The sequence below is a fragment of the Cavia porcellus genome, unplaced genomic scaffold, assembly GCF_034190915.1.
Source record: "Cavia porcellus strain 051 isolate PalLab524CR breed Dunkin Hartley unplaced genomic scaffold, mCavPor4.1 scaffold_16, whole genome shotgun sequence".
Lineage (NCBI taxonomy): Eukaryota > Metazoa > Chordata > Mammalia > Rodentia > Caviidae > Cavia > Cavia porcellus.
In genome coordinates, this window is record NW_026947499.1 from 6,185,055 (window position 1) to 6,211,974 (window position 26,920).

A 26,920-nucleotide genomic window follows, 5' to 3' on the forward strand; every position below is an offset into this window, starting at 1 on the left:
TGCACACGTGTGCACACGACACACATTTATTGCATGAAATGCTTCTCAGCACTTTTCCCGCGTAAGCAGAACCCAGGAAACAATTCAGGAGGTGACTCGCTGGGCTGAGTCCTGGGGAACATAGAAATGAACCCGGATATCGGAGCCTTGAACAAACTGGGCTGAGGACGATCACCGCCGTGACCCAGAAAGTGCTGCCTGCTGGCCCCCAGGGTCCCCTCACCCCGAGAGCGAGTGACATGACGGTCATGGAGTGCTTCAGAGGCTCCCAGCCGTGACCCATGGCCAGGCGGGCACAGGAGGGGTGCGACACCAGCTGTCCAGAACCCCGAGTGATGAAGTCAGCCCGGCAGCCGCAGTGCCAGCGGAGCCCCAACAGTGCAAGGTGGGGTGGGGGCTGGAGGGAGGGGCCAGGCACTGCGTCGGGAAGCCAAACAGACTGGGGCCGGCCAGGCCGAGTGCCCCTCAGGGGCTGTGTCCAGGAGCGCCCCATCCTCCAGCAGGCAGGGACCTGCTCCACCAGCGCTGCCCGGGGAAGGCTCCGAGCCTCTCCTCTCCTCTCCTCTCCTGTCTTCTCTCCTCTTCTCCGGAGCGGCCTCAGAAGCCCTGCAGCTCGGGGAGGTCCCGGTAGAGGTCCAGCGTCTCGGGGTTGGAGAAGGCCCCGCGGTGCTCCACCGCCTTCCCCGACAGGATCTCCTTCACCGCCACCTCCACCTTCTTGCCGTTGAGTGTGTACTGCGGGGGGAAGGAGGGGGCAAGTGTGGTTCAGACCGGTCCCCCACAGAGAGCGACACCCACACCCCGGCCCACACCCTGCCCCGCACCCTCAGAGGACCCCGGTCCACGAGCTGAACCTGGTGATGGGCAGGCACCGCGGGGCAGGGCCCGGATGGACAGCAGCCCGCCTCACACTGGGGGCCGCAGCCTGGACACCCCAGCACCCACCACCGGGGCCCCGCACGGTGTGACCGAGCGAGCAGATGAGTGGTTCCACTCGCCTGAGGCCAGCTGCAGAGTCATCGAGGTCCCTCAGGCCCTGACCGCAGGACAAGAGCTCGGTGCCTCCTCAGGGTGCAGGCCTGAGCCCACAGGAACCCCAAGGTAGGATCCCCTAGAGGTGGGTCCACCTGCCACCATGCCCGGGGCGGGGGAGTCCCTCACAGGGCCAGCGGGCCAGCCCCTGCTCCTGCGGCTGCAGCCTCACTTCTGTGTTTATTTCCTGAACCATAGACAGGGCTGCGGGTGAGCCCCTGCAGAAGCAGCCAGGCCCAGAGCCCCAGCAACTCCGTGGGGCTCCCTGGGGATGGGACCCCGAGTCAGAGTCCCCACCCCGGCTCCCCCAGCCAGGGGTCCTCTCCGGCACCTGCCCTTCCCTGGGCGCTCCTCACACAGTGGCTTCTTTTTTTACCTGAGAGGTAATTAAATTCACTCATTTGAGAAATTCAGTTGACGTGTGAGCTAATTAAGGTTCTAAGCACCGGCTTCCAGGGACAGCCTGTCATCCTTGGTGCTTGTCACTGGTGCCCTCCCCGGGACACAGATGTCCCCAGCATCATCGCCGTGTACCTCCCAGCTCCTGAGGGTGGCCTGAGAGCTCGAAGCGCCCCAGGGACCCTGCAGGTGCCCAGGGACGGGGGAGCAGTAAGGGGTCCAGGACACCCCACCCCACACCGTGGTGAGAGTGGAGCCCTGTAGTTCCAGCCCCGCAGGGGAGCCCAGGTGCTCCGTGCACTGCACTGCAGCCAGCGCGGCCTCTGCCCTCTCAGAGTCCAGAGACTGAGGGGGCGACGCTTTGCGGGCACAGCAGGCCTCGGAGCCAGTGTCTTGCTGGGTCACCCAGGCTGGCCTTGAGCTCAGGGAGATCCTCCTGCCTCAGCCACCTGAGGGTGGGGTCACCGCTGTGTGCTGCCTGGCTCCTCCAGGGTCCCCTCATTTTGCCTGCGCCCCATTCCCTCCTGGGCATGGCAGGGGTTTGGGTCCTTCACCACATTACACACAGGATGTGAGGAGGGCCCTGCTCACACAGCAGGCCACAGGGGCTTCTAAAGGCTGCAGAAGACAGACACCGGGGCCCTCGGAGGCCCAGCTGGGCAGGAAGCCTGACAAACCCCTTGCTGCTGCCATGGGGCCCCAGAAACCCTTTCTCCACCCGAGCCTGGAGGACACAGACACTCAGGTGAGGCAGGTGGCCCTGCAGCCCGGCCCACAGCCAGCACCCGTGGAAGGGGAGGTGACAGCAGCATCACTAAGCAACGTGGACATAGAAAGGGGACTCTCGGAGCACAGGCCCCACCCGCACAGCGCCCGGCGTACCGGGATGCCCCGAGTCTCCAGGATAACGCTGGGCACATGGCGTGCAGACAACCCCAGACGGATGGCATCGCGGATCCGCTTGACCAGGTCTGGCCGGAAGCTGTGGCCAGAAGCCATCTTCAGGAAAAGGACCACCCGCTCCGCGCCGTCCCTGTTGTACTGGGGCACGCACAAGCTGTCCTCCACCTCCTCGAAGGCCTCCACTGCAGGGACAGGAGGATGCGCTGGGTCACAGGAGGCCCCGGAGCTGGCAGTGCTCAGTCAGTGGGACAGGGCCCAGCGTAGGGGCACTGGGCTGAACAGGGAAGCCCCGTCCTGTGCTGGGCACTGCAAGAGCACCTGCCGGCCTGGAACCGAGGCCACCTGCAGGCTGGACTCAGTGACAAGGAAAGAGTGGACGGAGGACAGGGCAGGCCCCAGGGAGCCCGGTGACGGCCAGGCAGCCAAGACCACAGGCCTGCATCCCACACCCACGCCTGCATGGCACTGGGGCCCCTCGGCACGGTGCCGCCTCTCCCTGCTTTTCTTCCTCATCCGGAACCCAGACCCAGTGAGCTGGCAGGAAGGGCGGTGCAAGAACCCCGGGGCGGCCCTCAGGTGCCTTCTGGGAAAGAGCTCACCATGGGGTGTGGGGGCCTCGAGGGGAGGGGCGCCTACCAATGTTGTAGATCTCTGAGCTGCCGAAGCGCACCCCGTTGGGGTTGAGGGTGCCATCGCTGTGGGGACAGAGTTGGGAGCACTGAGTCCAGGTCCCTTCCCCACGGGGACCACACCTGCCCAACTCCAGCCCAGCCCTGACATCCAGGTCCCCCCGTGGTCACCTGCTGCCCCACACAGGGCCCCCACGCCCACTCCCAGGCCTCCCTGCTGGAGACGAGGCCGTGCACAGGGACAGACACAGCTGTTCCCACCCAGGAGAGGGGACAGCGCCAGGCGGGGTCTTCAGACAGAGCCCAAGGCACAGTGGGGAGAGCGTGGACACAGGGCTGGCATGGGCCAGGAAGCAGGTCCTGGGGAGCCCAGCAGGGCAGGAACTGGGGAGCCCAGCAGTGGCAGGCAGGTGCCCCGGAGGACAGGCAGTGCCCCGGCCTCACCTGCGGCCCAGCATGATGATGCCGCCCGTCTTGGGGTTGATCTTGCAGTAGTCACCGTGCGTCCAGATTCCTACCAAGAGGCCCGGATACTGTTACCCCTGAGGTTCGGTGGGGATGGGCTGCCTGACAACCTACAGACAGGCCAGACAGCCACGGGACACGGCCAGCAGATGTCATAGGATGATGGCAGGGCTCCCACAGAAGGGGACACCAGGTCTCGGGAAGGAGTGGGATGGGTGTGGCGAGGCGGCTGGGGTGGGGACCAGAACCAGGTGCTGGACCAGGACAAAAGCAGCGCCAGGCCCAGCAGAAGCCTCAGCACAGGGACACACAGCCGCCAGCAGGTGACCCGGGGCGACCCATCCACCCAGCTGGGGGCGGCGCCAGTGCCAGTCCAGGCCTGGCACTGATCTCTGCTGCTGCAGCCTCAGCAGGGCCACGAGGGCCTCCTGGGGCCGCCCTACCTGGCTGGGAGACTCTGACTCCGGCTCCAAGACGCCTGCCCACCCGAGGGCACAACAGCGTGTGGGTGTGACCCTACGCTGCCCCCCCCCCCCCGCGCTTCCCGACTCTGCACACGTGGTCCGTGCAAAAGTGCATCACCCCCAGGGCAGCAGGACCTCGTGCAAGTCACTGCGGGACTGAAGGCTCCTGAACCACGTGACAGCGGTGGGGGAGGGGACCGGGAACCACAGCTCTGCACGGAGACGGCCAGGCCGCAGGCTCAGGCGGTGCAGCCCGAGGGGGACCCGGCTGCGAACCGTCCTCTAGGGGACTGGACAGTATGCAGGGCACAGAAAGGGACGGCTGAGCCAGGCCCTGGCCACCGCCGCTCCCCGCCCCACCCCCAGCGGCCGCCTCCGACCCGCGGGAGCCCCGCGCCCACACCAGCCGGGCCTCGGGCGCCGCCTACCGGGGAACTTGGAGAAATACGCCTTCCGGTACTTGCTGCCGGTCTCGTCGTTCCAGAAGTGCGTGGGCTGGCAGGGGACCGGCCGCGTGCACACCAGCTCCCCGCTCTCGCCCCACACGGCCTGGCCTGGCCAGGAGAGGAAGCGGTCAGGGCGCGGGCAGGGACAGGACACGAGGGGCGGGTGATGCCCCGCTCACCGCCCGGTGGGAGTCCGGACCGAGAGAGCACCGGGAAGCTGCCCCCCGAGCCCCAAGTCCGACACCAGACTCAGGTCTAAGAGACCTGGAGAGACGGGGAGGGAGCGAAGGAGGACCTTGGGCGCAGGTGGGACTCCGCCCGGGACACCCCAACACACCCTGTGTGTACTTCCCCAGGGGTCACAAACGGCTGGGGCAACTGTGGTCTCTGAATTTGTTCAGTGCATGCCCCAGTCCCTGTCTGGTGCTAAGGGCGCAAACAGGCTTTGCTTTTTTCTTGTCTTTTTGACACAGGGTCTGACTATGCAGTTTAGACTGGCCTTGAGCTCACTTTGTAGCCCAGGCTGGTCTCAAACTCTTAAGACTCTCCTGCCTCAGCCTCCCAAGTGCTGGGATGACAGGCGTGTGCCACCACGACCAGCTTAGGCTTTGCTCTTCCTAGCAAGTGGCCTATGGGGACACAGAGCAGAGGCTTGGGAGACTGCATCGTCCACACCCACCCCACCCCCCACTGCAGAGCCCTCCCAGGGAAGCAGGGGACCCCACCTTGGGCAGCCTCTAGTCCTAGGCCAGCCCACACCTGCTCAGGGGCCCCTGGGAGCACCAGGCCAGGTCGGGGAGGGGCCCTGCGCTTCAGGCGGTCAGCGTCCCCCACCACCCCTGGAAGCCACAGGAGCTGTTACCGTCCTCGTCCCAGGCCTCCACGGCCATGGCCAGGTTCCGGGCCTGGACCTCGCCCTTGTACACTGGGACCGACGTGTTGTGGCCCACGAAGCAGGAGATGATGTCGGTGCCCCCTGCAGGGAACGCATGCTCAGGACCCAGATGGTGCCTGCTTCCCCAAGTCAGGCACAGCGCAGCCCAGGGGACAGCATGACAGCTCTGCAGACAGATGCAGCAGCCGGCTTCTCAGGCCGGGAGACTCAGGAGCTGGACTGAGCCCTGAGATGGACTTTCTTCCTAAACACTGGGATTGCTGGGCGCGGTGGCCCACACCTGTGATCCTAGCCCTCAGGAGGCTGAGTCAGGCAGGTGGCCACGGACTCAAGACCTGAACTATAGATTGAGACCTTGTCTCAAAGCAAACAAAATATACTGGAAATTGAACCTCAGCCCATCTGATACTGACCTACATTCCCAGCCTCTTTTAAAATTTTTTTAAAATTTTTCTGAGACAGGGTCTAAGGTGCCCAGGCTGGGTTCCATCCTGCAACCTTCCTGCCTCAGCCTCCTGGAGGGCTGGGATGACAGGTGTGCACCGCCTGGCATGCTTCCACTTGTCTGGATACCTGAGAAAACGGATTTCTCATTAGAGCAGTGTTTTCCTTAACCCTGTTCTGCGTATACAAACTAGGGAGTGACTGCATGATTTTAAGACCTGTATAAAAAGACTCTGTCTTCAGAAGTCAGCAGGATTTGTGAGAATCCACCTGTGCCTTCTACTCTCTGGCTCCCCAGAAAAGCTCAGGTCAAGATCTCAGCCACCACCAAGGTCTCCTCCCCCCAGACCCCAAGAGGTGGGCACCCTGTGACGGGCTTCAGGGACACGGGCAAGGAGAGTGGCCCTCTTTAGGAAGACAGACCAAAGCTGGAGCCGTGGTGCCCGCCGAAATCCCAGCTACTCAGGAGGCTGAGGCAGGAAGAGGCAATCTGCTGGCTGCTTAAACTGAGCAGTGCCACGTTATTCAGTGTCAGTGTAGCTCCTCACTGCCACCGTGACAGCCTTTCCCACTAATGTAACCTTATATGGCTCCTTCTCGCCTGCTGCAGGCCTCCTGTACAGAGCCAGTGCCAGTGAATTCAGGAACTTGCTACAACTTAGCTGCTCGTCTGTAACTTTAAGTCATTGTCCGGGACACGCATACGCCATGCGAGCCACCTGGCTGTGTGTACCGCCCACGTCCCACCCTACCACGTCCCACCCTACCCCTGAGCACAGAGCTGCAGCAGGTGTGGACGACAAGGCACCTGAGTTTCCTGTGCATTTCCCCAGGACCGCCCTCAGGGGGCGGCATTTGCTAGCTCAGTCTCCTGGGTGCTCAGAGGGAGGAGGACACGGGGGCGGGGTTTGGCAAGGTTGGGGGCTGAGTTCGAGGGGGTGGGGCGGGGCGGGGTGGGCGCACCTGAGATGGAAGCCAGCAGCACGTTGCTCTTCACACATTGGTACACGTACTCGTAGCTCTGGGCTTTCAGCGGGGAGCCGGTGGACAGGATGGTGTGCAGCGTCTGCAGGCTGTGGGTCTCCACTGCAGAGGACGAGCCGGGCGCTCAGCACCAGGCCCGCCCTCTGGACACAGGGCTCGGGGTCCCTGCGAACTCACCCGGCTTCAGGCCTTTCTCCTCCAGCACTGCCAGCCACTTGGCACCCGTCCCCAGCACGGTGATGCTACGGGCGGGGGAGAAAACCAGAGGCCTCAGCGCTGTGGCCCCCTCACCTGCCCAGATGGGGCCCGCTGCCCGGCACCCCAAGCGCCTACCCGACCCTGTCCACCAGGTCCCACAGCACGTTGGGCGTGGGCACCAGCGGGGAGCCGTCGTACAGGACCAGGGACGCCCCGGTGGCCAGCGCGGACACCATCCAGTTCCACATCATCCAGCCGACCTGCGTGGGGCAAGAAGCTGGCTCTGTGGGGGTCCAGGTGGGGTCCCCAGAAAACTGCCACGCACTGACCAAAGGCCCCCGAGATCCAGAAAGGACGATGAGTTGGGCCACCAAGGCCAGGATCCCACCACCACCGCCCCACAGGCTGCTGCTACCACTGAGGTGGCATAAGAGGGGCTCCGTGGGGGGACCCTGCTCCGGAAGGTGGACCTGTGAAGATCCGCTCCTGGGAGCCCCCAGCACACAGCGATCCATCTCAATGCTGTATCGCTCTCACCAGGGCCTCTGTGAAACCCTAGTGCCCTCCTCGGGGTGCTGGGCTCCCCAACTGCCCCGCAGGGCTGAGAGGGGACAGGGAAGCAAGAGCCTGTGCTCTGGGAAGCTGCTCTGCAGCCGAGCACTGGGAATCAAGTTACAGGGCAGGAAAAACCCAGCCATGTGACAACCCGTGCTCACCCCACAGGAACCCCGGGGTCAGCACGGACCCAGGGCCTGTCACAAGGCCACAGAGGGATTCCTGGTGCCAAGCCTGTGGGCAAGAATCTGCCTCCAGCACTGATCCATTAAAACCTCAGCACAGCACTGCAACCCGGGAAATGGAGCCGAATGGTTCCAGAACCCCTGGACAGCTGCGTGTGCTCAGACAGGGCCCATGAGGAGCTGGGCATGGAGGCGCAGGAGGCTGAGGCAGGAGGATCGACAGTTCGAAGCCAGCCTGGGCTACGGGGTGGTGAGACACAGGCCCCTGCCCAGCCCTCGCCCCCTCCCAGGCCCCCCCCCAGCTCGAGGCGGTATGACTCGACCCCTGCCCACAGGATAGGGGAAGCACGAGGGCCCAGCCTCACCGTGGTATAGTACAGCAGGACGTCGCTGGAGGTCAGGTTCCCGTGCAGCATGTGCTCCTTCAGATGCTGGATGAGGGTGCCCTGTGGGGCACAGGGGTTCAGCTAGGCCGTGGTAGGGGCGGCGACCTCCCTGATCACTGCCCTGGTGCCCCGCCTGCCCGGAGGACCCAGAACTCCTGAAGCCCACACCTCACAGCTACGGGCCAGGCGCCCAGCCCAGGGCGCTCCCTGCTGGAGGACAGGGGCAGTCAGGCAGCCTGCGCGCTGGGTCTCAGCCCGGGTTACAGGGGCGAAGGAACTACGGAGCCCGGAAGCAGTTTCGGAGCTAGGCGGTTTCAAAAGGAGCAGTTTTAAAATTGGGGCTGGGGATTTAGCTCAGCGTTATGCCTCGCAAGCAGGCAGTCATGAGTTCGATCCCCAGTACCGATAAAAAGGAAAAAGACAAAAATAAAAAAATAAAAAAAAAGAACAGCTTTTCTTATACAGCCTTTCCCTTTCAGGGGAGGCAGGGCGCCCGCTTCTGATTGGACACCCTCTCACCAGGCTGCCAGGCTTCCTGTTGCTGTTTGGTTTCTGAGCCAATCTCACTATGCAGCCCAGGCTGGCCTTCAACTTCCAGGTATCCTCCTGCCTCAGCCTCCCCAGTGCTGGGGTCACAGGTGTGCACCACCACACCCAGCTATGTGAGGCAACCTTAGAAGAAAAGTGGGCACACAGAGCAGCACCAGGGGTGCCAAGTCTACTGTGCCCCCTCCAAGGGCCAAAGAACCCTCATCCCCACAGTCATGGGTGTTCGGGGCGGGGCGCTGGCTCAGAACCAGCTGGGGCTGCACATCAGGAAGCAGTCACGGCTTTGTGAGAGACCCCACCCCTGGCTGGGACTCTGTGGAGGGGCCCCAGCAGCAAAATCCCCTCGGCCCCTCAGCCTGGACCTGCACCCCACCCCCAGGGACTGTGAATGGGGGAGCCTTTATCTCTAAACTCCCCAGCGAAACCAAGACGGGATGAGAAGCCTCAGGAGGACCCGGCAGGAAGCGGTCCTGCCCCGCCACAGCCAGATCTCGGACTTCAGCCTCCAGAATTGAGAAAACGGCTCTGAGCCAGGCACACATCTGTGATCCCGGCACTCAGGAGGCTGAGGCAGGAGGATTGTTACAAGTTCCAGGCCAGCCTGAACTGCATAGTGAGACTGTCTCAAAAAGACACACACACACGCACACACACACGCACAAAAGAAAACAGCTCCGGCCCATGAGCCCTCGCCCAGCCCCGGTTCTGAACACCAGAGGGGTGGCTTCACGTGCTCAGCTGTGAGCTACGCTGTGCGGTGCCCCGGCCCTGCACACAGCCGTGGACACACAAGGATGTCTCAGAACAATGCCACGGCTCTTCCTGCTCACTGAGGACCTCTGCTCCCCCTCTTGGATGAGTCTGGCTTTCACGAGGGCTGCCAGCACCACCACCGTCCCCCGCAGTGCCCGATCCCCTGGGGCCCCCCCAGCCCCTGCATCCCCACAGCTCACACACAGTGCCCGCCAGGCTGGGGACCCCAAGGGTGTCACTGTAGCTCAGGACACATCGGATCCTGGCCACAGCCACTCACAGAGAAGCAGCTCACCTGGGGTTCCAGGGCACCACTACAGTGCTGCTGCCGTGGCCAACCAGGTAAGGGACAGGGATGGGGACAGGCAGGGACCTACCCCGGCGGAGTGCACCATGCACTTGGGAGCCCCGGTGGTGCCCGAGGAGAACATGATGAAGAGCGGGTGGTTGAAAGGCAGCTGCTCAAACTCCAGCTGCGGGGGGTGCTCGCCAGGGCCGCCGGCCAGGAAGTCCTCCAGGAACACACTGCGAAGAGGCGCTCGGTGAACACAGGACAAGGGGTGCAGCCCAGCTCGGGCCCCTGCTGCACCCCTCCCCTCCCCTCCACTCTAGCACTGGAAAGCCGGTTCCCAAGGGCCGGGCCCTGGCTTGGGAGCATCTGGACAGTGACAGGGACCTCTCAGAGCTTTCAGTCACACAGCGGGCTGCACCACAGGCTCAGCCCCGCTGCTTTCAGGGACAGGATAAACCGAACCTACCAATTCTACCTACATGGAGGGCGAGTGACAGAGAGGGTTCCAAGTTGGTTCCTTCACTTGTTTTTGAGACAGACGGAGCCACACTTTACAGTTCAGGATGGCCTTGTACCATTACGTAGCCCAGCTGGCCACAGACTCATGGAGATCCTCCTGCCTCAGCCTCCCCCAGCACCAGGACCACAGAGCCACCCCCCTGCCATGCCTGGCTTCAAGTTGGTTTCTTAACTGCAAATGGGGCTGTCTGTGCCTCTTTAGAGACCCACTGCCGCCAGGGAACTCCCAATTAGCACAGCGCTGTTTGTATGCAAACTCAGAAAGCAGCTAAGGCTTCACTTCCTCTGTGCAGCAATGGCCTGATTACGCACTGAGCCCTGCGGTGGGGGACACAGTAGTGGTGGTGGTGGGGAGCAGTTTAAGAGCCTTTCCCACCCACACACAGGTGGCCAAGGTGTCAATGGCAAGGTCATTTATGTACTCTGAGGGTGACACACACAGTAATCACAGCACTGGGAGGCTGAGCAGTGGGAGGATCACAAGAGGGTTTAAGAGGTTGAGACCAGCCAGGGCTACAGAAAATTCAAGGCCAGCCTGAACCACGCAGTGAGATCCTGTCTCACAGCAAAACAAAAATGCCAAAGCGGATCGAGGGCAATCTGCGCTACTGACCCTAAGAAGCCTGCCAGCCCAACGCTGGCCAAGAGAAAGCACCAGAGGTGGGTGTCCGGGAGCCACCAAGGAGAGGCCTGGGCTGGCGCACAGCAGCCTTGGTAGGTGGCCTTCTATTTCCCATCGTGGCAGTTGAGAAGCCCTGCTCCCGGACACCTGGCACGGCCTCCCTCCCATAAGGGGACAGAAACCACCACACTAAGGACGATCGTCTTGGGCAAAGGCACTGAGGCAGCACCGGCAGATGAGGGACTCCTCAGGCCTGGCACCCCCTGAGCGGGGACAGACACTGCCTGCTCCCTCGGGTGGGGAAAGCTGCAGAGGTACCTTCCGGCCAGTTCTGGTCCCTTCTTCTGGGACCCCAACCATGGAAAGTGCCGACCTCACTGGATGCTGCACACAGGGGAACCATCAACAGTGAGGACTTCCCTTGCCCTTCTAAAAACAGAACATCCTGGAGGGCAGGGGATATCTTCCCTGGGCTCCCTGAGACGGGCAATCCTTGTCATCCAGAGGTCAAAGGGGCACAGCCACAGGCAGCTTGGATGGGGCTTCATGGGCGCTAAAGGCCCTGGTTGCCGGCTGCTGCTTTTGACAGATCAGCACAAACACGTCACAACCCCAAGCCAGGTGCCGGCACTGGCAGAGCCTGGCTGGCTGCCCTCCTCCCTCCGTGGCAGGGATGGCCCCACTGTGGACGGAGAACCAAGGCACAAGGAAGCCAGACACTTGCCCAGGGTACCCAGCCGGGACACAAGCCCACGAGCAATCTCCCACAGGGCTCTGAGCTCAGGACAGACACGGGCTCCACACCACAGAGCCGAGCATCTGTCCACAGGAAGGAGGAGGCCCCGCCACGCTGCTGTCCTCCTAGGGCATGGCCTGAGCTGGTGGCCAGGGGACAGGGCCCCGTGAGGAGGACTGCCCTCTCCTAAGCCCGCCCTGGGTCCCCAGAGAGGGCGGGGACCAAGCCACACCCACTCGCTTCCTCTCTGCTCAAAATCCAGGCCCCTGCTCTTCTGCCAGGGACTTGGGACGGGACCTCTGCGGGTTTACACATGTCAGAAGGCAGATGGCGGGAAGGTCAGTGACAAGGACCCACCCAGGCTCTAAAGGGAGCCGAGCACCAGGGGCTCCCTGGGGCAGGACCAGGATACCCACGGGCACCCGATCTGCAATCAGTCAAGTGCCTTCAATGAAACGGCACCATGAACAGTGCCAGCGTGGGGGTGCCCTCCTGTCACACTAGCCAGCACTCAGGAGGCTGAGGCGGGAGGATCACCTCGAGTGTGAGGCCGGCCTGCACCCCCTGGCTGGCTCTAGAGTACTAAACCCTCCTGCCTTCTGAAGGGCTATGACCAAGTGCCCGTGGAGAGACCCCGAAGGGCACCTGCCTGAAGGGGTGGCGCACAGGACCCCCGGCCCGGGGACCGGAAGGCAGCGCTGTCACCTGTTGGGGATCTTGGTGAGGTCTATCTTGTCCCTGGAGTTGATGTAGGGGATCACCACCACCTTCCTCAGGTCCGGGAGTCCTGGAGGAGAGAGAGAACACCAGGTCACGGGCCGGGGCTGTGGGCAGGTCTCTGCAGCAGTGCAGCGTGGCCAGGGCCTCTGCACCCACGCACCTTTCGTCACCTGCTGCAGCTTCTCCATGTGGCTGTGCTCCTTGCTGTTGTACACCACGGCCTCCACCGAGAACAGCAGCTTCGGCTGGATCTGTGAGAAGCGGTCCAGGACACCCTGCGCGGGAGGGGACAGTGCCGGGGTCACCTGAAGCCAGGGTACAGCAGCCACACTCCCATGCCCGGCACCTGTGGCTGACACCGGAAGCGATGGAGACACAGCTCACATCTGAGAGGGCCTGCACCCCGAGTCCTGCTGCCCGGCCAGAAGAGTCTAGCTCAGCACAGCCTGCACCACCTGTGCCGAGGCGCCTGCTCCCACAGCCCTGACCCTCAGCTGAAGAGGAACCCACTGCCCAACACTGACTGTGCCACGCGTGTTTGCCACGTGTACCATCTGGGTCCCTCACAGCGACCTCTCAGGGATCAGGGCTGCGTCCAGGACGGGCTCAACTGTTAAGCATGCCTCACCATGACCCCGGCCCCCAGCCTGCAGGTCCCCAGGGCCACAGGTCAAAGTGCCCTGGGCAACCCCGCCTGCTGTCCCCACCCCAGCCACCCGAAGAGCAGGAAGTACCCGGTTACTCTGCTGTCCCTGCCTGGAACAGAGGCCTTCCTGGGCTCCAGACCCACCGGGGCTGCTCCAGGAGAGCAGGGCTGCACCTGGATGGACCTCGGTGCCATCTGCAGAGGGACTGTCTGGCTACTGTGGCTGGGCGGACTGACCAGCCACGGGCCAGTGAAGCCAGGCTGTATTTACAGAGCTGCCCAGGTGACCCCAGCAGGGAGGGACCCTGCAGGAATTAGGAAGGGTGGAGTCCCCCAAAGCCTATGTGCTCACAAAAGGGACTTCCGGGACTGGGGGGACTCTGGCTGATGTGATGTTAGGAGGTGGAGCCCGGTCAGAAGAGGCGGTCACTATGGCGCTGACCAGAAGTGAACACCTCCCTCCCCGCTCTGCCCCCTCTCTGGGCTTCCTGGCCACCGTGTGGTGAGCAGCTGGCCCCTGGCAGGCCCTTCCTCCACAACACTTCTGCCAGGAGCCACATAAGGCCTGGAACTTCTAAACATAAGCAGAAGAAATTTCTCCTCCCTCAGACCAAGGGCATCAGGGATCTGTCAGCAGGGGCAGGACCCGGAGGGGGCAGGAACCGAGGAGGATGAGTGTCAGTTATAGCCATGCCAGCCCCACTGAGCCCCCGAAGCCACCACCCTGCAGCCTCACCACCAGAGTCACTGGTCTCCAGTCCGGCAGGTTCTGCCTGTCTCCAGAGCACCCCGTGTCCAACGCCCTCCAGGGACAGCTCCTGCCTGGTCCTGAGCCTGCAGTCCAGCGGCTCAGAGCATCTTCCTGGGCCCCTCGCCATGCACAGAGCTTGACACAGTCACCCACAGCCCTGCCTGCCCCGCAGTCCCTGCTTGGGGCCCAAGCTGACCAGAACTTTCTGGAGCTGGGGAGCAGAACCCTGCCCCGCTCCACCCCAGGCCCCAACCCCACCGAGGAGACTACAGGGCTCCCTTTCGGCAAGGCCTCCAGTTGAGTCAGTGCTACCTGGGCCTCGGTCCCTGCCTCTGGTTCTCCCAGGTAAAAAGCTCCGAAGGACTCGAATGCTTCCAGTTCCCAGCTCCCCAGCTTTGCACCCCGTGACTCATCACTGCTCTGTGTGCCCTGCTAGGCCACCCCCAGGACCGTGCCAGCCCCAAGCAGCCACCTGAGGGGAGTGGGGTGAACCTAGCCCAGCAGCCGCAGACTCCTGTGGAGTGGGCCCTGGGCAGCCCCTCACTCCGCCAGGCCTTTGGGGTCAGGACGGCACAGCCACCCTAAAGCCTTTACCAGGCACACCAAGGATTAAAAATCCTTGCACTCTGGGAGGCTGAGGCAGGAGGGTCCCAAATCCAAGCCCAGAATGGGTGATTTAGCAGCCTAGTAAGACCTTGTCTCAAAAAATGAGGGCCAGGGATTTAGCTCAGTGGCACTAGCACCTGCCTCGCAAGTGCAAGGTCGTGAGTTCATTCCCCAGTACCAAAAAATAAAAGAAAAGAGTAACTTTTAGTTCTTTTTTCCTTTTTTCCTTCTTTTTCTCCTTGAAATAAAATAGATTTGGGGAAAACACACACACACACACACACACACACACACACACACACACGTCCCTGCAAAGGCCCTGGCCCAATCCCCCGGACTACAAAAATGACAAAAAACAGGAAAAAGAGGACATGCTTTACCCAAGAGGCCGCCTCCAAGCACAGGAGCTCCTGTGCACACCCCCAGAGCTGCAGGGACACCAGGCCCAGGGTCCCCGTGCTGAGCTCCAAGGGTATCAGCAGCTTCTCGGGTGCCTGTGGGTCCCCAAGCTCCAAAGGGCCTGAGTGCTCAGTGTGCACAAACCCCATCCCTGTCTCCGACCACTGTCCCCAGCTCAGGGACAAAAAGACACAGGGGGATGGGCAGGGACAGAGGGACACACTGACTGTGCCTGTCTCGTCCTGCGGGGAGCACTGCAGCCAGGAGGCCAGACAGGGCAGCCCACACCCCTACAGCAGGGAGCACAGCGGGAGACACCCCCTGCCCGGCCAGGAGGCCCTGTGATGACCCAAAATCACAGGCCAGAGGATGGCGATCGCACAGGGGTCCGAGCGACTCCGCCGGCCGCAAGCATGCAACTCTGCCAAGGCCATAGGTCAGCCGCCAGCAGGAAATCAAAGCCTGGCTCCCCACACCTCCCCACATGGCTCAGGGGCTGCCGGGTGGCACTTTCCCAAGCTCCTGGCTCAGCTGGATCCACAGCCCCGACCAAGAGGACCAGGCCGCAGGGGCATTGGAGATGACCACCACAAAGCGCCCAGGAACCCACCCACTGCCCAGGCCCCAACTCACGTTCACGCCGAAGTCCGGGGACGTGGCGCTCCAGATGGCGCCAATGCTCGCTGTGGCCAGCATGGCCTCCACAGCGTGCACGCCGTTGGGCAGATAACCTGGCGGGGGACGGGAGAAGCCATAAACTCAGGTAAACTGAGGCAGCAGACTCACACAGTTCCCGGGACCCCACCGCAGAGACCTCTGAGGGGAGCACTCACCTACCACGCGGTCCCCCTTCTGCACGCCCATCTTCCGCATGGCTGCTGCGAACAGAGCCACCTGCTGCCGCAGCTCCTCAAAGGTCACCTTCACGATCTCCTCTCTGCCTTCCCCTGGGAGGAGGAGGAGGAAAAACCCAAACCCGGTTCCAGCCATCACGCAGGGACAGGGCCACGTCGCGGGCACAGAGGGAGAAACCTCGCCTGAGCAGCCGTGGTCGCCAATTCATGCCCCAGAACACCGTGCAGAGGGGGAACGTGAGGTGACAGGCAGGTGACCAGATTCCCGGGCTGCGGGCATCAGCTGGGACCTCTGGGGCCTATGGCACAGACCACCCGCCACTGCCACCACCAGAGAGAACCACGGGGTCAGATGGGGAGGTCCAGTCCCCTCGGCCCCACTCCGATTGCCAGGCGGTGACATTTTCCCTGAGGACAGTGCCACAGGAAGCCAGGAAACCACACAGGCCCGGCCAGGCCGGGGGTGCAGCCCTCAGCCTGCAGCGCTTCCTCAGCCCAGCACTGGGCAGCACCACCTGCTGTGCTTCCCCTTTCTTCTTAGCCACACCCCCAGGCTGCCACCAGAACCCTGGGCAGTGCCAACTCCATCCCCGAGCCAGGGCTATCACTGGTTTGGAAAAGGTAGTGTGTGCCTGCAATCTCAGTACTCAAGAAGCTGAGGCAGGAGGATCTCTGTGCGTTCAAGGCAAGCCTGAGCCACATTTTGAGTTCAGGGCCAGTTTGAGGCCTTATCTCAAACAAATGAACCAACACACACCAGTGAGCTAACGGACAGGACAGTGGGAGGTGGAGATCCAGACCCCAACAACACAGCCCTGGCCTGTGCCTTCTCAGGGGCACCGCCACACAGATCAGGTCCAGCCAGGTGAGCCTTGGGCCGGGTGGAACCACAGGGTCACCTCAGACACCCCAGAGCCTCCCTACAGCTTGCTGCGCCTGCCTTGAGGTTCGGGCAGAGGGGCAGTTCTGCACCTCCCCGGGGGCAGCAGCCAGTGCTCCTGGTGTCACCCAGAGAAACCTCAGCGGCTTCCAGCTAATTGGTCCTGCAGCAAGAGAACAAACTGAAAACACAGAACAATTTTGTAGAAAAAACATGTTAAGTCTTTAACCGTCATGTTTTTTTGTAGGCTTGTTTTTTTTGTGGGAGGGCCTAGTTTTGTTTTGTTTTGATACCGGGGACTGAACTCACGACCTCACGTTTTAGCTCAGTGATTTAGCTCAGTGGCATAAGCACCACGCCAGGCAGGTGTTTATGCCACTGAGCTAAATTCCCAGCCCGGGGCCTAGTTTTTTGAGACAGTGTCTCACCAAGTAGCTCAGGTTGGCCTCAAATTTACAGCAGTCATCCTGCTTCAGCCTCCTGAACGCTGGGATTACAGGCCTGCACCACCTGGCTGAACATTACTTTTGAACTTGGGGAGGAGCGCCGCTCCCACGGGGCTCAGCTCTCCCTTGAGGTATTTAACTGCCCATCACAGTCTGCTTTGCAGTCCTGGAACCTGAAGCATCTCTTTCCAAGGCAACCACACACCCCTCGATGTTCCCAGCAGGGACCCCGCCTCCAAGCTCACAGATGGTGACTTCCTTTCCTGTCCAGGTTTCCTGTCCAGGTAACCGGATCCACCCTTGAAAGCCAATCTCCACTGTTTGCACCCTGGGCTGGTGGAGGAGGCGGAGAACGGAGCTCCATGCAGGCGAGCTCCATGCAGGTGCTGGGACGGCCTGTGTGGCCTGCGTGCCCTCTGGTGCCTGCAAGGAGTCACGTGCCCTCAGTCTGGTGTGCAGAGGCCTGGGCACTGGCCAGTTCCGGACCCTTAAGCATGGTTTTTTTTGTTTTGTTTGTCTTTTTGAGACAGGGTCTCACTATGCAGTTCAAACTAGCCTTGAGCTCACTTTGTGGCCCAGGCTGGTCTCGAACTCTCAACATACCTCCTCCCTCAGCCTCCGGAGTGCTGGGATTACAGGTGTGAGCCAGTACGCCCGGCTTAAGCAGGACCTCTGACTGGGGCTGTGACAGAATTTGTATCCGGAGGCCCCCCAAAGCCTCACGTGCTCACAGGCAGGGTTTTGGGGAGGTGACTGGGCTGTGGGGCTCAGTACTCTGTGGCTTAGTCCTCTGGAACACCAGCCTGCTCAGAGGAGGTGGGTCCCCACCCTTGATCTCCGCTGACCCCTGCCGTTGCACTGCAGCCTGCTTGGGGCCCAGCCCACTGCGAGGGAAGCTCGCACACTGGGAGCTCACATCCTCAGCTCCTGACACAGTGCTCATACACTTCATCCCAGCAACGCAACCAGTGGTTAAGTCAGGCCGGGGGCAGGTCCGAAGGAGCCCCTGGGTACCACCTGCCAGGCCCCAGTTCCACACCCAGCACCACACAGGGACACACAAAAGATATGTGGTGTGGGGCTGAGGCGTGGCCCAGGGGTGCAGTCTCCCCCTCCCCCGGCTTAGCACACGTGGGTCCCAAAGTTCCGCCCCATCAGGGAACAGGAAAAACAAGACCTTCTGCATAAACCGAAGTGGGAAATGGGGCGGGGATAGAGCTTGGCAGCCCAGCACCTGCCTGGCAAGCACAAGATCCTGAGTTCACTTTCTGATTCCAAAACACATAAATAAACTAAATGTGATCTCTGGCTTGGGCCCGAGCACAATGAAGGGGTGCTCACTAACTGAAGGGGCTCCAGCCTGGGCACACCAGGGCACAGCTGTGATCCCAGCACTCAGGAGGCCGAGGCAGGAGGATCACTGTAAGACCCAGGCCAAGAATACACAAGACCCTGCCTAAAAACCCCACAAAATTCCTTCATTCCAGTGCTTCTTGAGGCTGCTTTTTAGCACATAACTTGGGAATATTTTTTAAACTTCATTTTTAAGAAGAGAAGCTACCCGGGCATGGGGTACACATCTATAATCTCAGCACTCTGGGAGGCTGAGGCAGGAGGATCACAAGTTCAAGCTTCAAGGGCAACTTAGTGACTTAGGGAGACTGAAAATTAAAATTAAAAAGGGCTGGGGGTGCAGCTTCCTGGGATGGCCCTGTACCCCATCCCCAGTACCTCAGTGGGGAGCAGGAACCCCAGCCATGGTCCTGTCCCTGGTTCCCTGGTGCCCCATGCTGGTCACTCAGTGTGAGGCATCTCCTTTTCTCCTGCAAAGGCCACACGGCCGGTCCTGCCCTCCGCAGGGAAAGCAGAGTCCAGCACTGACCTGGCTGTCGCCGCACCGTGCCCCTCTGGACTCACTTGCGACATACAGGGCCACCTTGTCATTCTCCCGGTGCCTCAGCAGGTTCTCCGCGAAGTTCAGCCGGCTGCCGCGGAACCACTCGGGGACGTCCGCGATCCCTTTGGAAGTGTCCACCACCTGCTGGGCAGGGTGGACAGCACCTGCCTGAAGAGGAGCAGCCGGGCCCCCGCTGCCCATGAATGGGCCTCAGACACCCAGCCTGAGCCACCTGTGGGCTGGCACAGGACGCTGGGATCAGCTCTCCAGGAACCAACTCAACCTTCACCCAGACACAGAAGCCCCAGACCTGCTGCCCCCACCGCTCTCTGAAGCCCACACGGCCTTTTGCGTGCTTCCTCGGGATGTGGTGACGTTGGTTTGCTTTTTTAATTTTGTTTTGTCTCTCGGTTTGGGGGTATTTTCACATAAGGTCCACTAGGTAGTGCAGGCTGGCCTGAACCCCTGGTGCTCCTCCTGCCTCAGCCTCCTCAGGGATGGGAGGACAGGCGTGCGCCACCACACCAGGCTTGGTTTCCTCCTAAACAGCCGACACAGCAACCTTCTACAATGGTCTGCCCCCAGCACAGACCCCTTCTCCAGATGTTTCCTGATACAGAGGGCAAGGGGTTAAATTCTCTAAAACCCAGGTTGCAAAAAGAACAGAACTACAGATTGTGTGCACTTAACATCTTCAGCCTGCACACTGGGAAAGATGTGCCTTTCAAATGCATGCACTGCACAACCATTAAAATGTTTTAGTGAACGTAAAGAAAGAGAACCCCAATGCCTGCTGGCTGGCTCGGGCTGGCTCAGGACCCCAGGCAGGGCCTGGTCCCCTGTGATGGGGCGTCTGCGGCTGGCAGAGTCCTGGGCCGTGCTAACTCCAGCCAGGTGTCAGGACGAGGGATTTTCCCACCAATAAGAGGCCTTCAAAAAAGATGGGGCCCACTGCACCCCAAGACTCATACTGCACTCAGACACAGCACAGCAGGTGCAAGGCAGCCCCCGCTCACCTCGTCATACATGCGTGAGAAGATGAGTCCGCTGAACCTCCAGAACTCGGCCCAGAAGTCCGAGTAGGACGCCACCGACCAGTGGTACAAGTCATTGTAGTTCTCTGAAAACAGAAAGCAGAGCGCAGGCTCAGAGCAGGTTCAGCATGAGGTCCCCGCCACCCAGGGAGGGGGCCTAAGGTGGAGCTCGGTCACCAACCCTCCTGAGAGGGACAGGGGCAGCGATCCAAGCCACATGTGGTAGAACAAGCCTTCAATTCCAGTAACCTGGGAGGCTGAGGCAGGAGGATCACAAGCTGGAGCCAACCCTCAGTGACACAGTAAGACCTCCATCTTGAAAAAAACTAAAAAGAGGGCTGGGGATGTGGCTCACAGGGCGGGCTCTGGGTCCCTGGGTTCAGTCCTTACTACCACAAAGACAAGGAAGGCTGGATGGATGGCTGAATGGGTGGATGGATCCATGGATGCATGGGTGGGTGGATGGATGGGTGAGTGGATGGGTGAGTGGATGGGTGGATGGATGGATGGATGGATGGGTGGGTGGATGGGTGGATGAATGGATGGATGGATGGATGGATGAATGGATGGATGGGTGGGTGGGTAGGTGGGTGATGGATGGGTGGATGCATGGGTAGGTGGACAGATGGGTGGCTGGCTGGATAGGTGGGTGGACAGATGGAAGGACGGGTGATAGATAGATGGGTGGGTGGGTGGATGGATGGATAGATGGGTGGATGGATGCATGGGTGGATGGATGATGGATGGTAGGCAGATGCAGAGGTGCTTTGAGGTCTTGCATAAGCAGCTGAGTGGCCCGGGTAATGTCTGCCTAGTCCAGCCCCCTGGGGACTGCGCACACCTCAGCCCAGCACTATTGTTTGAGGCACCCACTGAGGGTGATACAGTCTTCTGAGACCAATTTGCAGAATTTTAAAGAGGACGAGATCAGCTGATGATCACAAAAACAGCTTCAGAGGTCAAGGTGGTCCAGTGGAGCTCAAGGCTTGTCCCAATGCACAGCCTGATGCTGCCACAGGCAGGCACCGAAGGGACACGGTGACAGCCGGAGGATGAGGGACCCTAGCACCACACAGCAGCTGCCAGCACCCTCACAGACAGCGGCAGGGGCCCCAGCCCTAGCTCCAGGCCTGAGTGCAGCACAGAGGGGCCTGGGCCCAGCCCTGCAGCAGTGTCTGGGCACGGTCTTCTGTCACACTGGATCTAGAGAACAGTCACCACCAGGCAGTGTGGGCCCTCAGCCCTAAGGGCTGCAGAAATGCCAGGAGCCCAGGGGTGGTAAGCCAGAGCGGCCAGGAGGGTCCCTTGTTGTAGTCAAGGTTGTAAGGAGAACAATTAGGCTCAGGACACAGAACTTGTACTAATATTTATGATGGTCACCCAGAGTTAACCCAAGAAAGTGCAGGAAATCTGTCCGTAATGCTAAAAACATAGGATATTCAGCCAAGGGCATGGATCCCACAGCAATGTCCTGCATGAGTCCAGATGAAGACCCAGAGCTCAAGACAATGCTTCCCACGAGCCCAACTGGAGGTCTACAGCCCACGAGGCCCCACGCCAGTCTGTTTCACAGATCTGCATTGGGAAGGCCCAGAGGTCAGCAGTAGAAGCTAGAAAGTCTGTGCCAGCGGGGTGAAGGAGCTGTGCCAGCAGGCTGAGGGTTCTGCACTGGAGCCAGGAGGCAATGCTCAAAATAAGGACCAGGGCTCCCTGAAAAGTACCACAGCCAGCCTCAGCGAGATGGAGGCCCCGATGAGCTCCTCCAACAAGAAGCACATTCGGGTACATGCCAGAAAGCCAGCATGACCAGTTTGTCATGGAGATTAAACAGTACACGTCCTCCCCTCCGGAGCCAGGAAGCAACGCTCAACCAGAGCCCCCGCAAAGTGAACCACAGACACTCTCACCAACAAGGTCCCGAGCTCCTCTCCACAATAGTCGAAACTATACTGGGGAAGCCAGCATGAGGAGCTCCTCCAGGAGAACCAACGGCTCAAACAGCAACACGCAGAGAAACCCACGTCTACCTTCTCCTTCTCCAAGTCTCTATTTATGCTGCCAACATCCCTCAGGTGGAACCTTTACGCTCAGCACCCTGCTGATTTAATTCAGCTGGTGCTAAGTTGACCACCAGTTTTTAATCCATAACACTCCTCTAACGCTGGAGGGTGCCGAAGCTCTGGGAAGATCTGAGTCGTGCAGGAAGGGATCTGATTCTGAGCAAGGAGGCCCACACCTCCTCGAGTGCAGCGTGGAGCACCAGGCACACAAGGCCTCCACCCAGGACGGGTCCTCTAAACCAGTGGGTGTGGCAGTCCACACTCGCAAACCCAGCACTCCAGAGGCTGAGACAGGAGGATCACTGCAAGTTCCAGGCTGCCCTGGGCTACGTAGTTAGACCATGTCTCAAAAAAACAACTGGGTCAGGGATTTAGCTCGGTAGCACAAACACCTGTCTGGCAAGCACAAGGTCATGAGTTCAATCCCTGGTACAAAAAAAAAAAAATAACCAAAACAAACAGGGGTGGTGACCGTGGGCCACCACTGCCTAAGAGCAGGGGCCCTCAGTTCAGCTTTTGCACCCCAGCCCTGCCACTCTGAGCCACCTAGTGGCTGACTCTTAAAAATTTGGTTTTCAGTGGAATTCTACAACTTAAGCTTCTCAGGAAGAACACCGGTCCCTGGCTGTAGCCCAGTACTGTTGGGGTGACCTCAGACTCGATCTCTCCCCATACTCCAGCTTCTCCCTGTGTGTGTGTGTGTGTGTGTGTGTGTGTGTGTAGCAGGGACATACCAAGGATCAGCTGAGGACTGCCTAGGCCGCAGTGTCAGCCCTCGCCATCCACAGATCACCAACAACAGCACAGGCCAGCAAGGGAAGGATAAACAGCAGAGGAGGCCAGCCGGGTGGGCACCCAGGGGAGCAGCGAGTCTGGGACAGCTGGCACCTGCACCTGTAGGGAACAGCGCTGGACCAGCAGGCCCCAGAGCTGGCAGCTGGTGAGGGCAGCTTCCTTCCCTCTGGTGCTGGGTTTGAACCGGGGACCTCATAATGAGCTGCTCTGGGGGCAGGGGAGACAGGGCCTGGCTTGACCGAGAAATCAACGTGAGTATGAGAGGCCCAGCTGAACCGGCTCAGAGACTGCACGCCCCTGGGCAAACGAGGAAAGACAGGGCCACTTCTGATCTCCCGAGAAGCTCCAGGCCTGTGACCAGATCCTGCCACCCACAGTGCGCAGACCCTCTGCACGTGCCTCCACCGGCTCTGTGCGGCCTCTGTAAGATGATCTTGCAATTCCTGATCGTCTATGTGGTTCTTCACGTCTGCTTCCCCAGCAAACACCAACTGACTCACACGCAGGGTCTCACTCTGTCTCTGAACCGCCCAGGCTATCCCCAAACTTTCAATCCTTCTGCCTCGGCCTCCTAGAGTACTGGGATGACAGACACACACCGTTGGTTGCATTTTGCTTTTTTGGGGGGTGGGTCATCTCGGTGCTTAAAAATAGCAGCATTCAAAAAAAAAAAAAAAAATAGTAGCATTCAGGCTACAAACTACCTCCAGCCCCAAACCTCCTGATACAGAGTATGGGCCAGGACTGGGGTTGTAGCTCAGGGGTAGAGTGCTAGCCTGGCATGCACAAGGCCATGGGCTCAATCCCCAGTGCCACAAAGAAATTTTAAAAATAAGTAAGTAACAGATGGGTCAAGACAGGCATGGAGACACACACCTGTAATTCCAGCATTCATGAGGCTGAGGCAGGAAGATCGCCACCAGCTCAAAGCCAACCTGTGGGACATAGTGAAATCGAGGCCAACCTGGACCTCAAAACAAAAGAGATTAAGAGAGACAGACAGACAGACAGACAGACAAAGAGACAGAGAGACCGAGACACCAGAGCCCTGATCCAGGCCCCCAGTAAAGACCTCTGGGGCTGCCATAGATGTTCCCCCACAAACAGCACAGCTGATCAGAGGAGACGTGGCCAGCTCATCGTCAGGTGGTCACGGCACCTGCAGGGCCATGAGAGATGACAGCAAAGTGGTCAGCCTCACGCAGACCTATGCTGCTGCCGCCTGAGTGACCACCTGGCTAGGCCTTGTCCACCCCATCCAGCTTTCCAATGCCTGCAGCCCTAGGCCTGAGCTGGAAGCACCCCGCTGGGTTTCAGGGTGATCTGAGGTCAGCAACAGATAACTAACACAGTACCAACCCCACAATGAGCTAGGATGGGACAGCTGTCCCCACCTCTGTCACCATCCAAATGCAAGAGGCGACAGATGGGAGCCGTGGCTGAGGGCACACACAGTCCCCACCTGTAGTTGCCAAGTGGTCACTGCGACTGTGTCCCTCAGCTGTGCGATAAGCACCAGTCCACCTGCCTTGGTGGTGGACAGGACAGCAGGCATCAAGGGAATGGGAATCAAAAGTGCCCGGAGCTGGAAGGGGCTGCCTGCCCAGTCTGGAGTGGCCAGGCTTTGGTGCCCTTTCTCTTCACCACCTCTGCCAGTACCATTGGCGTAGGGTCAGGGGTTGGGCCTTGAAAGCACCGTTCCCTGCCACACCAGCCAGCACACCTTCCACTTGGGCAGACTGTCCAGCTGCCCCAGCAGGGAGGTCTCTTCCAGCCTGCAGTATTTAGAAGCCTGCTCAGCACCGTCCTCATAGCTTTATCGATGATTCTGTGCTCTAACTAGAGACCTGCAGCCCCTCCCAGGGGACAAGAGACCAGCTGAGCCTGCCTGGCTTCAAAAGTCCCTGGCAGTCTTCTTGGAAACAGGGGCAGAGAAAAAGGGGCCCCTGACTCTGGCAGCAGAAAGGGAATCTGCAGTTCCTGCACCCGAGCCTCCAGGACTGCGGGGAAAGACCTGCCCACCCACCTGGCCTGCGAGACAGACCCAGGAGTGGACCCTCCCTCTTGGGGTCTCCCAGCACCCTCCAGGCCCAAAGCCCAAATGGCAGAGGAGAACATATGCAAAGCAAAGGTGGCCTCTGAGTGAGGCCTCAACTCGAAGCCCAAAAGCTCCGGCCCAGCAGGTGGAGGGGGAGAAGCAGACTGGACTGCACCCTGGAGAGCACAAGAGGAAAAAAGGCAAACCTGAGCTCAGCCCCGTCCAACCACAGGGAGCACCTGGGCCCAGTGCTGGGCACAGCTGGCATCCAAGGCCCCAGGCCATAGAATTGGAAAGTGCTGTCCATGCACAAGACACCTGCAGGCCCCAGACCAGCATCACAGGACTGAGGACACAGGGAGCCACCAAGGCTGGGCAACTCAGCAGCCTGCCTCAGGGCTAGTCACACCCTCCTCTCCCAGAGGAGGAAACTAAGGCTCAGGCAACTCAGTGGTTTCTTCCTTCGGAGTGTGGAGCAGTCCAGACCCCTTCTCCTCCCCAGCAACGGTCGCTCTGGTTCCAGAAATGGCTTTGTAAAGCGGCAGGACGACACAAGTGCCAGAGATCAGTATTACCCTGTGGCTAGCAGAGGAGAGAGACCGGATGGAGGGTGAGAGAGAAAAAGGAAGTCCTCAATACTGGCTCCCGCTCCTCCTGGGCGTCCACGACTTTCTCCTCCAGCCCCACACGGCAAAGTGAGAAGTCACCTGTCTCCAGGTGACAGCGAGGGAGGAGCAGAGCGACTTTAAGGCGAAGGGCCTGTGCGCGGACAGCCAAGGGGCAGCCCGGGACTTCTAGCCAGCAAGGAGCCCACCAAGGAAGCGCAGAGCGAGGCCGTGCTTCCAGGTGATCTAAGCACGTCGGGCAGGGAGGCAGGAGAGGGGCGGAGGGAGGCCTCGCGCAGTTTCTGCGAGGCCGGCAAGAGTGGTGATGCCCCCAGCAGAAACGCAGGCGTCCCTGCAGCCGGTGGAGGTGACAGGAGGCCAGGAGGCGAAGGGAGATGGGAAATCGCCGAGGGCATGAGGGAGGGACACCGATGCCAGGTGGCCACGCCGCAGGAGAGAATCCCCACCAGAGGCCCTGCTCAACAAGCGGAACAGGAGGCTTCCGAAAGCCGGGGGCGGTAGGAGGCTCGATCGGGTCCGAGATTCAGCGGGAGGAGATGGCGCTCCCTCCGAAGCCCCGAGGTGGCGCCTACCTGTTCACCCTCCCAGGTACCCGGAAACCGGATGGAGGGCACCGAGGAGGCGGCAGCGGCGACGGGGAGAGGGGCTGCGCCTCGGGGGCCTGGGACCCGCACTCACCCAGCGCCAGGCCGTAGGAGGCACCCACGGCCGCGCGGAAGCGGTCCATCTGCGTGTCGCGCTTGCTGTCCGGCTCCCACATCACCTGGCACTCCAGGATCTCTTCGCGTCCGGACGGCGTCCGCTCCGACATGGCTGTGGCGAGCGCTGGGGACCGAGATCGAGCCGAGATCGGGACAGGGGACCGGCGACGGGGGCGACGCACAGGCGGAAAGGACGCGGCGCGGACGGCCGAGAGCGCGAGACTGGGAGGGCGCCCCCACCTCCCGCTGACATACTTCTGGCCACGCCCCCTATCCGAAGCCACGCCCGAGACCACGCCTGCTAGTAGCCACGCCCCTATGTAACCCTCCGCCGGCGGTGTCGGAGAAAGGAGTGCCCTCCGCATGCGCCTGCGTGCGCCTGCGCACTGGGTTGAGCGCCTCCAGCTCCCTTGCGCTAGTGCGTGCTTTCCCTCTGGATTCCCAGTACCCGCGGCGGGGCGGACGCCGGCGACCTGTGAGTCAGGTTTGGGGAGGAGTGGCGCCCAGTGACACGCACGTCGCGTATGTACCCATGCAACAGGGACGTGGCGGTGCGTGTAAGGCAGGGGTGATCACTGCAAAGCGAAAACCTGGCCGCAGCTCAGGGTGACCCCTGACTGCACTTGCTCGGCGCCGTGAGGCGCAAATCGGATTCCCAGCCCGGAAATTAGTGTCACTCATTAGCTCCAGGAAAAGCGTCCTGCGGGCGTGCAAATGCTCGAGCCTCGGGCAGGAGGCTCGAGAGGTCCCGCCCAGCCCAGCCACTCAGCCAGACCCCACAGTCCTGCCTCAAACTAAAAAAAAAGTATAAAGTCGGGAGGCGGGTGTAGTTGGCACGCGCCTGTGAAAAAGGATGCATCGTGTCCCTGTGTCCGCGCCTCGGACAAATGTAATCATTGTGTACTGCCAACATGGACTGATTAAAAAAGAATGAGCAGAAGCAGGAAGAGGAGGCGGCCATGCGCCCACCCGTGTCATCCAGGAGGCCCTGCCGGTGTTGACCTGGACAGT

General features: G+C 60.8%; 1 protein-coding gene across 3 annotated transcripts; it reads right to left on the bottom strand.

Moving 5' to 3' along the window:
- Aacs (acetoacetyl-CoA synthetase) lies at window positions 1–26,289 on the bottom strand. Of its 3 annotated transcripts, XM_003461622.5 has the most exons (18): window positions 25,887–26,289; window positions 19,672–19,775; window positions 18,676–18,796; window positions 15,412–15,525; window positions 15,212–15,309; window positions 12,337–12,451; window positions 12,162–12,243; window positions 9,665–9,812; window positions 7,965–8,045; window positions 6,995–7,119; window positions 6,839–6,903; window positions 6,641–6,763; window positions 5,201–5,314; window positions 4,321–4,446; window positions 3,408–3,477; window positions 2,971–3,029; window positions 2,314–2,516; window positions 1–735 (listed from the first exon to the last, which is right to left on the bottom strand). In XM_003461622.5, exons 1-18 carry the CDS (start codon window positions 26,272–26,274, stop codon window positions 598–600), a joined length of 2,274 nt encoding a protein of 757 aa, XP_003461670.2. In that variant the 5' UTR covers window positions 26,275–26,289; the 3' UTR covers window positions 1–597. The 3 variants fall into 3 exon arrangements, with proteins under 3 accessions (XP_003461670.2, XP_063081553.1, XP_063081554.1); XM_063225483.1 differs by lacking the exons at window positions 18,676–18,796; window positions 19,672–19,775; window positions 25,887–26,289 and adding an exon at window positions 17,004–17,181; XM_063225484.1 differs by lacking the exons at window positions 2,314–2,516; window positions 6,641–6,763; window positions 6,839–6,903; window positions 6,995–7,119.
- Between the last annotated feature and the right edge of the window lie 631 nt (window positions 26,290–26,920).

Excerpts from the sequence above, each read along its gene's own strand:
- Aacs (XM_003461622.5), bottom strand. The coding sequence starts at position 26,274 with ATGCGGAGGGCACTCCTTTCTCCGACACCGCCGGCGGAGGGTTACATA. Across the intron at positions 9,813-12,161 it reads CTCACCAAGATCCCCAACAG|TGTGTTCCTGGAGGACTTCC; the intron begins GTGACAGCGCTG and ends GCCTCTTCGCAG. Across the intron at positions 8,046-9,664 it reads GCATGGTGCACTCCGCCGGG|GGCACCCTCATCCAGCATCT; the intron begins GTAGGTCCCTGC and ends TGTGCCCCACAG.